The 12,039-nt window shown below is 39.4% G+C and overlaps 1 protein-coding gene across 1 annotated transcript; it reads left to right on the forward strand.

Annotated features, from left to right (window-relative positions):
- Nucleotides 1-7,580: 7,580 nt before the first annotated feature.
- Nucleotides 7,581-11,590, forward strand: RGS1 (regulator of G protein signaling 1). The gene is given in 6 exon segments (XM_067535146.1): nucleotides 7,581-7,706; nucleotides 7,708-7,829; nucleotides 8,244-8,327; nucleotides 9,064-9,125; nucleotides 9,683-9,846; nucleotides 10,699-11,590. Coding segments are annotated over 6 exon segments (744 nt in total). The 3' UTR covers nucleotides 10,885-11,590.
- The last annotated feature ends 449 nt before the right edge of the window (nucleotides 11,591-12,039 follow it).

The following is a 12,039-nucleotide window of genomic DNA, read 5'->3' on the forward strand; positions in this document are numbered from 1 at the left end:
AAATCTCAAGCAGGCATGCTTGCTTAATCAGCAAAAATATTTGTAACTTAGGAAACACCACATAGAAATGTCCTTGTCCAGCTAGGATCTACAGAGGTAGAGCTTAGATGAAGTCTCATCCCCTCCTCACCACCGTCAATCTAACATTATTATTTTACCCTCTTTCACTGATTCAACAAGGCATAAATTTCATATCCTTGGAAAATATTTGCTTTTAAGCCCATTTCTTTAGAAGTCAGTGAGATGCACGAACTGGCTCTTGGAATGAGATCACCCATTCTCAGCTCATTCAGCTTCCCCTGCTTCCAGCTCTGGATTGACTAAACTCTGAATTGTCTCCACTTTCAGTCACTTGCAGTTCTGAGAAGAATAAGTGATTCAAACTGAGGAAAGGGGAAAAAATGAGAAAGAAATACTACATTGAGACAGAAAGGGATGACCTGAGGATGAGAGTTACTCACAGAAGGAAAGTAGTTTATCAAATAAGAGTGAATGATGTTCATGAGGATCTGAATCTCCTTTATAGAATCATAGAAACGTATGCCTGGAAGCAACCTCAATTAGTCATCTAGTCCATCCTCCGTGCTAAGGATTAAATATTCCTAGACCATCCCTGACAAGTGTGTGTCTAACCCGTTCTCAAAAACCACCAATGACAGGGATTGCACAGTCTCCCTAGGTAACCTGTTTCAGTGCTTAACTATCCTTATAGTTAGAATTTTTTTCCTAATATTGAACATACATCTCCTTTGCTGCAAACTAAGCAGATTATTTCCTTTTGTGCCTTTGGTGCACCTGGAGAACAATTGATCAAATATGTGAAAGGCTGTTATAAAGAGGACAGTGAAGACTTTTCAGGTCTCCCCTCAGACTTTTCTTTTCTAGTCTAAACATGCCCACTTCTTCCAACATTTCCTCAAAGGCCATGTCTTCTAAATTTATTTTTATTCCTCTACTCTGGACTCCATCCAGTTTGTCCACCACTTTCTTTGTTGTGTTATCTAGTACAACACTAAAGACTCGACATATTACATTAGAATATTTAGCTACTATCAACTTTATTTTACATTTGAAATTATTTTAGACCCCAATTTTCAGATCCATCTGAGCTGTGTTTGGCACAGGACCTGAGGAAAGGCATAGGGCAAAGTTGGTTTATGCCATCTTTGTACACTCCACATCCTGAAGTTGGCTGGGCCTGGTATTAAATCCAGAGGAAATTAGGGCCAGCCTTTCTCCTAAATTCATAGCGTTGATTTTCCACTTGCTTGCACCTTGCACGGCCATTGACAACTAAGCAAAGTGGTTGTCAAATGCTATTAAATCAGAATGGTTGCATTTGATGCCCACTTTACACAGGGGTATATATGAGAGCAGATGTTTCACAGAACGGGAGAATCAGGCCTCCTGATTTTTGGGATTGGACATGAGTCATGGATAAAAGCTAGAAAGGGAAGTTCAAGGAGCCATTCAACATCTTTGATTAACCACCCTAAGAGGCTGCACCAAATAGTCCCCTCTTCATTTCTGTGATAGACACCAGGTGTGTCTCTCTGCAACAGAATTTGCCTCCTTTTCCACCATGACCTCTCTACTTCTGATCCATTCACAGATTTGCTACGAGGCCTCTTTCTATTCCTGTGGAGTCACAATCTCTACTGGTGAACTATCCCCAGCCAGTAGTATGATTCTTTGAAAAGGCTACATAGCCCTCATCTGCCTACTTAATGATACATTTTTTGGGGGGGACATACTTCACATCTTTGCCATTCATCTCTTCTCCCAATGTGGAAGCAGCATCAGCAAAACAACCTGGTAGGTTTTCTGCCCAGCATTGCTGTCATTAGAGGGCATTGCAGACTTAAGACCATGTGTCAGTTCAGCAGCAACATGATGCAGAAAGGAAGCTATGTCAGCTACTGGACATAGCAACAAGGAATCCGAAGAGGGAGAGGAAAGGAACAAGAGTGGAAAAAAACAGCTGGAGGTTTGCAGAAATGGGGAATATTAGAAGAGACGAAGCCATGCAGCTAAAATCAGATTGTAGCCCAAGAATGGCTTTAGGTTTAACCTTTACTCTTTCAAGTCTCACTTCACATTAAAATACAAGCACACCAGAAGACCCCAAGAGCTTTAGCAGGAATCCTGAATGAACCTGCAAAATTTACCATCAACATCCATTTGAGTACATGCATTAGCATTTGCATAAACAAACCAAGCTGTAGGTATGCAGTTACCTTTTTTGCATGCTTTCATATTGGCTCATTTGTGAATGAGAATGGTCTGCAAGTGTATCTGCAGAGACCCACTGAACATATAGACCAAAATTGTCTAAGGACTACATTATTTAAAAAACAATATAAAGGTTGCCATTCTATCCTTAATTCATCTTATTTTGCTTCACAGGTATGCAGTCCTGTGTCATATGTTCTGTAATAATGTGTACCACAGGATGGGTTAAGGATGAAAGGAAAACCATGGCTCAGATCCTCAAATGATTCAGAGTAGGTCCATTGTTCTCAATGGGGTTACACTGATTTATGCCAGTTGAGAATCTGTCCCCAGATTTTCTTTTTATCCTTAATTCATTTTAGAGAAAAATCAGATTAATTTTATTGAGATCAATGGAGCTACTCTGATTTACACCAATGAAAGCCCCCACATGAATGAATCCTGTTTCGGACAGATCCTAGTTAAGCTCTTTCCAATATATTCATTTTTATCATTTAATTTACCTTGTTGGTTTAAACATCTTAAAATATTTCCTTTGGACTTGGAACACAAATGTCAAGAATCCCATATTGAAATGTTTGGGGGCTGGACTGCATTTTTTACTCTAAGCTTAAGGTCATCATCATGCCCTTGTTCATAGCGTTAGGGACAAACTCATTCTTTCGTACACCCTCAATCATCATCACCTCAAGGCTGACCAACTGTAAGTAAATGACAAAAGTTCCACAACCAGGTTCCAGATATCTTGGCAAATACCAGACAGAAGTGGGATTATGGTGCATCACACCAAATAGGAGAAGGTGTATGTCAATCCAACCACAAAATTTCTGAAATATTTTGAAACCGTTTCCTCACTAGTTCCTGCATCAAAGTTTCTGTTGCAACTTCCTGGAAATTACCATAAAATTATAAGGAATACCGACTACAGGTTAAAGGATTTTTCTAAAGGTATGCCCCAGTCAAGCCACAATATCAACTATGAGAAAGCAAGACTAAGGCCCACAAAGTCATCAGCGATGAACAATGTTTTTCTATCTTAGGGTTTCACACTGCTGCCCATCTCCATGGTATTTGAACCTCCTTCACATAAAACAGAATGGCAATAAAAGTCCTTCATTTCCTTGTTATTGAACTACAGCTTTGTGCCAACTCTCAAAAATCAGTACTACAAAAAGGAACATACTTGGTCATTAATATTTCTATTCATATTTTTAAAAATTGGATATAACAAATAGATTTTCAAGAAGAGTATATTTCAACTGCGAGTGCCCTTAGCAAGCTGAAAAGTTACTTTAAATGCAATTCTGTTAAGTACTGCAGGTCTGAATCATCAAATCATTAAAAAAAATTAATGCTTAAACTTCTTAAATAAAATAGTCATTTAATAGACTAAACATACATACAAAAATAAAAAATAGATCCAATTCCCTACTCACAACAGTGTAAATGAGAGGTAACCACATTAAGGTCAATGGAGTTACACTGATGTAAGTGACAGGAGAATAAGGTCCATTATTTATTCAGTTGAATAAATTACCTAAGAGGGATGCTAATAGGTCCTGGCAATAATAGGTCTTAACCCCATTCTAGGAGAAGGAAACAAAATAAGGATTAAAGGTACAGTTTTAACAAATTCTAGCTCTAAAAATAAGAGACAATTGCTATGTTCCCCTTGTTTGGAGTGGGGAAATGGACTGTTCACTAGCCATGCTTCGAATGGGGACTGGTAGTCTATGACCTTCCTTGGTGACAAACAAAAAAACAAACAAATTGGTTTATTTTCTCAGCATGGACAGCAAACACACACCAGGCCTGGACCCTCTTCTCAAAGTCAAGGAGACTTTGTTTGTACCCATCCACAGCTATGGATTCATAATGATGTCCCAGTTGATACAGCAAAAGTGTCAAGCACCATCAGATGCCACCAACTCCAATAGGAGTTGAGCATTGCTGAGCACCCTCAAGAGAACTAAGCATCTTACAGGACCAAGCATTTGGTGCTTAATCTCCTGAGTCCAATTCTGAAACATGGATACCTTAATCAGATGTCCCAGCCCTGTATTTGGACGTCCAACCCAGCAAGTAAACACAAGTAGGGGTCACTGACCCACTTGAGTTCAAATTTGAGTATCTAAATGTGGTATTTATTGCCCACTTCTGAAAAGTGGGCTCCTTATGTTTCCACTTGGCCCCACATTGACCTGATGCATTTATTTTGTAAGCCACAAAATTCCCATTGTACTTAAGAAAAAAATCCAGCACCTAGACAACAAATTACTTTATTATAAAAACAGTTTTCTGAAAGTAAATAACCCTTCCTTCCTTTTTAGCCCTGCATGGGTAAGAGAGTTTGAAAGCATTTAGTAAATAAACTGTCTCTGTGGAGTTCGTTGTTTACCTGATAACATGAGCACAAACTTCACCACAGGAAGCAGACAGAAAGACTTATGTCATTGCTAACGTTCAAAGGACAGCCGAGTTGCCATCATCTTGATACACTCCACATGCAAATTAGCTCTCAAACATCATATGTGCATACTTATATCAACCACTGAGACCTAATTTTCATTCATTCAGACTATATCCTCAATACTACACAGATGAAGAACAATTTCAGAGAGGTGTGCAAGTTCTCTGTCACTGAGATCCCAGGCAACCTGGTCACATTATCCACTAGGTGCTAAATCTGAACTCAAAAGTACATGCAAGGTTTAAGAAAAGGAAGCAGTTGAAACTTCCCAGAAATTCCAGATAGAGAGAAGCTTTCAGGTCAGCGAAGATACAGAGAAGTATCCCAAAGAGATGAATGGAGGTAACTCACACCTGTCTTGGGGAAGAGATCTAACCCCTCCTCTGCACCCATGGAGGCTTCTCTAATAGCAGAACTAGTGCAATTCTGTTATGAAAGGGGTGAGATCTGACTCAGGGTATGTCTACACTGCAATTAGATACCCACGGCTGACCCATGACAGCTACTTCGGGCTCATGTGGCTCAGGCGGTTTAATTTCACTGTAGACATCCAGACTCTTGGACCCTGGAAGGTGGGAATCTCCCAGAACTCAGGCTGCAGCCTGAGGTAAAACTTCTACACCCACAAGTAAACAGCCCCATAGCCCAAGTCAGCTGGCACGGGACAGCCACTGGTATCTAACTGAAGTGGAGACGTACCCTAAGGGAACCTCTGCAAGAGATCATGCAGCCTTTGCATGTTCTGAAGCTCAGCTCTATGGGAACTCCCTATGTATTAGCAGGGATTTGCAGCAAAGCTAGTGAATCCATCATTATAGCAATCACCCATTCTCCCCACACAACAGAGATGCAAGCCAGAGAGGTTACTCCAATTTTGCAACCCAGATGCACTCCCCCACATACACTCTAGCTACTCAGGTTGTGCACTGGGGCACCAGTTTCTGCCTGAGGCAGATCTTTCAAGTGGCGCATCTGTGTAGACTTAGACAATGCTGCCTCCATTGTAAGGCAGTGCATGTTCTAAACGTTATCTTCACACAAACATAAAGGCTATAGATTTCTTTAAATTAAATCTTCAGCTCTGCAGAACCCCCAGTCACTAGGCAAAGTCCCTATTCACTATGAGCAAATAGACTCAAGCCTTAAACCCAAGTGTCTTCCTCTGTGGAAAAAACCAGAATTGTGAGCAAACGCTACAAATCTCTTCAGTATATTCTAGGTTTCCTTCACCATCTGCACACAGCAATTGGTGAAGCAACTTGACATAATCCAGTCATGCCACTGCAAATGATGGAGATACCTATAAAATAGGGCTTTGGGCTTCTACAAAAAGCATGATATGAAATGCAATGGTTGGACCAAATTCACTCAGAGCAACCCTCAAGACCATTCCTACAAAAGCCTGTTTGAAACACTTGCATGGTATACATATTTTAGATCAGCCACCAACAAATACGGCACACAATATTCTAACACATGGTGCAATTTACATAAATAGGTTGTAAATAGTGTGCTGCATATGGAGGCAGAACACTAGTGTTAACACAGGACATTTCTGAACTTTTTATCTTCTGCTACCTCACTGCACCAGTACATGGCATGAAAGGGAATGTATGAAGTGTTGTTGTAGCTGAGTTGGCCCCAGGATATTCGACACCACGTAGGTGAGGTAATATCTTTTATTGAACCAGACTGGGGACTGACGAGCTAGGCAGCAGCTCTGCAGAAAAGGACCTGGGGGTAACGGTGGATAAAAAGCTGGATATGTGTCAGCAGTGTGCCCTGGTTGTCAAGAAGGCTAATAGCATATTGGGCTGCATTAGGAGGTGCATTGCCAGCAGGTCACGGGAAGTGATTATTCCCCTCTATTCGGCATTGGTGAGGCCGCATTTAGAATATTGTGTCCAGTTTTGGGCCCCCCACTACAAAAAGGATGTGGACAAGTTGGAGAGAGTACAGCAGAGGGCAACAAAAATGATAAGGGGGCTGGAGCACAGGACTTATGAGGAGAGGCTGAGGGAACTGGGCTTGTTTAGTCTGCAAAAGAGAAGAGTGAGGGGGGATTTGATAGCGGCCTTTAACTACCTGAAAGGGGGTTCCAGGGAGGATGGGGCGAGGCTGTTCTCGGTGGTGGCAGATGACAGAACAAGGAGCAACGGTCTCAAGTTGCAGTGGGGGAGGTCTAGGTTGGACATTAGGAAAAAGTTTTTCACTAGGAGGGTGGTGAAGCACTGGAATGGGTTACCTAGAGAGGTGGTGGAATCTCCATCTTTAGAGGTTTTTAAGCTGAGGCTTGACAAAGCCCTGGCTGGGATGATATAGCTGAGGTTAGTCCTGCTTTGAGCAGGGGGTTGGACTAGATGATCTCCTGAGGTCCCTTCCAACTCTAATATTCTATGATTCTATAAATTGTGTCAGTGAGAAGAAGAACTCTGTGTAAGCTCCAGAGATTCTCTTTCTGGTGAGACCTTCAGACCTGAAGAAGATTCTCTCTCTCACCGACAAAAGTTGGTCCAATAAAAGATATTACTTCACTCACCTTGTCTCTCTAATTGTACTTAATGGCACTTTAGGATATAGCTGATCAATCCCATAGTACAGCAGGTGCATTCTAACTAGATTAAATGAACCTGGAACTTCTGGAAGCATGTTTGACAGAAGTCTCAGAAATACTTGTAACAGACCTTTTTCAAAGGACCAATCAGATGTAGACAAGATTTTTTTTGTGCTTTTTCAAATTTTACTTACTTTTTTTTTTGCCTGACCAAACAGACCCAGTCTCATCCGGTTCAGCTTCCACCACAAGACCTGTCTGTTTTCTTTTTGAAAGACACACGTCACTGCACAGAAAAAAGGGGAACTTCCACAGCTTGTGGTTATGTTGCATGATAAACAGATCTGTTCATACCAACTGCAGAGGCTGCTTGGCTCAATAAAAGGCAACAGGCAGCACAGGCAGCAAGCAGTCATTTGCAGCTCTACGGACTACCACGGCAGAAGTCAACCCCACACCGAGACTAAGCAATATGCCAGAATTATTTTTTCCTCACAACAGCTCAACCAAACTGAAAGAAATGGATTGTAAGCTTGCAGAAGGCAAGGTTCATAAAAAGAAGCAAAAGGCTTTGTAAGTATATGTGATTTACTGTCAAATGAAAATGAATTTGGAGTGAAATTAACATTAGCGAATTGAGAATACATAATTAGTGCCATTTCACAGAGCAAAGCATATTCTGCATAGTGTATTCAATGTTATAAAATGATAACATTAGTATAATGGGGCTTGAACTAGAAAGGATCTGGATGAGTAGAGTAGAGTTTCCTAAGTTAAATAATTTGAATATAAAAAGGAGCAGATAGGAAAGGAGGAGCAGTTGCTTGTAATTACTTGCATAAGTATCCCATAGGCCTCAATGGTGGAAGTGAATTATCTGGCCCTAAATGTTTACAAGTCCTAAGACCTTCATGCAGAATGTTACCTAAATGTAACAGTGTTTAATCAGTATCATCCATTCATTACACGTCTGATCATTGGTTTCAGTGGTGCAGATCTGAAAAGCTATTTGAAGTCCATGGTACCACATCTTGAATCGAGCATCAAGTCTTCTAACTCCAGAAATGTGATGTAAGTACTGGACTCTAGAAATACACAGTAATTATGAATTAAGGCTAGATTGCCATATTTTGTCCTCAAAACAAGTCTATTAAATTTGCAGTAATGTGTAAAATATATAATGAACAATAAAATATTTCTAAGGTCAAACTAATTTCAATCTCTAGTTACAAAAAGGATTTTTATAAGATGGGCATTACACACTAAAGGGTTTTAATGGAATTGAAATTATTTTTGTTTTCCTTTTCTCATTTGCTTTTTAATTGTTTATAGGCAGTTCAGTGGTGCTCATCACCATACTATTCATTAATTCCTCACTTATCTCAATGAATTAAAGCCTCACAACACTCTTGTGAAGTACAAAAATATTACCATCCCCATTTTGAGATAGAGATAACAGTGGCACACATAGATGAACTGACTTGCCCAAGGTCACAGAAGAAGTTAATGAGTCTTGGAATAAAAACCAGGTCAGCCCAAGACTGTAACCACAGATGTTCCATTCACCTATTATTTACTTTAAGAGCTTCTTACTTGTGCAAGTTAAGGGACAATCACATGCCACCAATTTCAGGCAAAGCCAACCAGAAATTTTATGAGCAAGAAATGCATTTTCATAAAATTCAATAATCAATTGTAACTTTGGTTATTTAACCTTTGGTTATTTTAGTTAATGTCCTCTTAGAAATACTTAAACAGTCAATATTTTGTTTCTTGGATTAAATATTTTTCCTTTTGGTCATCACAGGCCTTCTGCAGAAGAGGTGATGGAATGGTCCCAGTCTCTGGAAAAGCTTCTTACCAGCCAAAGTAAGTGTATTTGATCATTGCTTCTTTCTTATGTTAATCTACTGATTAAATTTCATGCAGACAAAACAAATCTATGAAGCTGTAGCATTCTGTGAATAATGCTAAAAACAATGCCCAATTGCCTTTCAGTAATTCACATCTTCATTGTCACATGGATACCTATTGTAACATATTGCCTTAACTTTACAGCCTGTCCTTTCCATAGACACAATCCTACTCCCACTGATGTAAATGGAAATAATCTAATTAAATTAAATGGGTTTGGAACAGGTTCCACATAACTCTTATCTGCATTATTTGGAGTAGTGTGTGCACTTGTAGCCAAAGTCAGACCATGCAGAAAAGAACAAACTCCCACTGACTTCAGTGGCCTTGGGATCAGACCCTGCATTTGCAGTACTCTGCAAAAGAGAAATGTTGTATATTTCAGCAAACTCTTATTACTATAAATAGGAGACTTTAATGCCACCCTTAATGTAATTGTATTTATTTTATCCTCCCCAATTTAAGTTATATTTATAACATTATAACTGATTAAGTATGTTTGTTTGCTGTAGGCGGTCAAGGTGCCTTCAGGGAGTTTCTGAAGTCAGAATTCAGTGAGGAGAACATTGAGTTCTGGCTGGCTTGTGAGGACTACAAGAAAACCAAGTCTGATCACTTGCAAGGCAAAGCAGAGAAGATTTATGAAGAGTTTGTTCAGATAGATGCTACTAAACAAGTAAGTACAAAGTTAATCTCTTCTGTGTTATACAGGAAAGATGATGAGATCATACAAGGGATAGACACATGGCTGTAGCAGGACAGATACAGATTTAATAAAATAAGAAGAGAAGCCATAGGTTCTTATGTTTTCATTAAGTCACCTGCCATTGTACTGTCTTGAGCTGTGAGCTTGTCAGTTCTCAAGCAGTCATTTGAGGCTAGGTAAAAACTGGGCTAAAACCAAATCAAACCAAAAAAACCCCCAACAAAAATGCCACATCCCCCCAAAAAAGAAAAAGAAAAAGGAAAATTCAGTAAAAATCTAACAGGAAGGTGAAGATGGTGCTCATGATTCGGAAGATGGCACTCTTCCCTCTGAGTCAGTATTGATTTGAGCAAGATGTTGAGGGCCAGTTCTGCGGATGGAAACTTGAATGAGACATGAAATCAGTCTGGATCACTTGCATTAGCCTAGGCCGTACCTAGCAGAGGTATTAGCCTAGGCCATATTCCAAACCAGATGCCTACATCCTATCAAAAATTCCTCCTGCAGTTTTAATTGGCTATGTTATTCTTCATTTTCTGTCCTAAATAGTTGGGTAGATTTACTTTTTCTGATCCCAGAAATGGCTACACTTCAGTAGTTCATGGTAATTCTTACGTATAGCTTGTATACCATTTTTTAAGTTTAATCAGTTTTGAATGAAAGATGCTATTTAAGGATAGATTAATTATTGTAGCTTAAAGAAACATTGGACAGAATTTTAAGACTAAGTCTGTTTCAGGAAGCTAAAGTGATAAATAGAATGGAAAAAAAGTTGTTTGTTTTTTAAAAAAAATATATTAAAGTTTGATTCTCTCTTTCTAGATCAACATTGACTATCATACAAGGGAAGCTACAGCTAAAAAGGCTCAAGATCCAACTTCCACAAGCTTTGATGAAGCCCAAAAAACTGTATATGTGCTAATGGAGCGGGACTCATATCCTAGATTCTTGAAATCCAAAGCCTACCTTAACCTTTTAAACAAACTTCAGGCCAACAGTGTTAAGTGACAAGTTTGATGCCATGGAAAACAGAGTAGACTATGCATGTCAATTAACCTACAGTAAAGAGATCCCCATGCGTGGTTGGGTCTCATGATAGAGAATGGAAACTTCAGACTCTGAAGTACTGGGGGAGGTGCAGCTAGATGAGTATGCATGATAAACACCAACAAGATGAGGGCACTCAAGCTAAGGTTTCCAAGCCTGAGAGAGTGGGAAAGGAGTGGCAGGGGAAGGCCTTCTCTCTTTTACGCCACTAAACTGAGCTGGGTTACACGGTTTATTGTTTGGATTGCACTGTGAATTCTGACCTAATTATTAAATCCCACAGGACTGACATTAGTTTGGAAGAGCTAGGATAATACCTGTATCTGAGAGTGATGGGTAAAATAAACTGGGAGGGGAAAAAAGCCTTTAAATTGTTAATTTGTGTAATAGCTACAGAAAAGCCCAAAACAGAACAATTAAGCAAATGAGAACTTGTCTGGGCTATGAAATGTTAATAAATGTGCAGCAATTCTATTGTATTGAGTAAAATGTATTATACATGTAAATGTGACATAATTGAGAATAAGTTTCTATATGAAGTGATATAAGCTAGATATTACTATTTATGTATTCAGCAAGTAGGTATGTAGCACATTTTTACTGTTTAACTTATTGACAAGTGTAAAATGACGACAAGCAATTCCTAAATTAAAGCTATGTGACGAAAGCACTGCAGTTCTATGGTCATTTTTTCCTCTATCATAAGGAGGTATTGACATCTGTATTAAGGAGGTAAATACTGAGACACATGATTCCCTTCTAGCCCACCTTGGTGCCATCTCTGTTATCTTCTGAAATCTCCTCATTCTAACATTCTAATTCTCCTCTCTGGACACCCAATTCTCTTGCACCCTTTTCACACTGCATTCACTTCAGTGGAGATCATCCTGATTTACTTAACGTAAAAATCAGAAACAAGACTAAAGTTCCTTCTCATTTTTGCACTTCCCCAACCTTAACTGGTAAGTCTTTCAACAAGTATTGAAACAGATGAGAAAAACTATCTGAGCAGAACAACTGCAGAACTGACTCCACGTTTATATTGTAGAATTGTTCAACATTCCAAACCACTCATGCTTACTTAGGAAGAGTGACAGTTACTGGTGATGCTGAGCA

The sequence above is a fragment of the Emydura macquarii genome, unplaced genomic scaffold (genome assembly GCF_026122565.2).
Source record: "Emydura macquarii macquarii isolate MOO-44397 ecotype Brisbane River unplaced genomic scaffold, CSIRO-AGI_Emac_v2 contig_3477, whole genome shotgun sequence".
NCBI lineage: Eukaryota > Metazoa > Chordata > Testudines > Chelidae > Emydura > Emydura macquarii.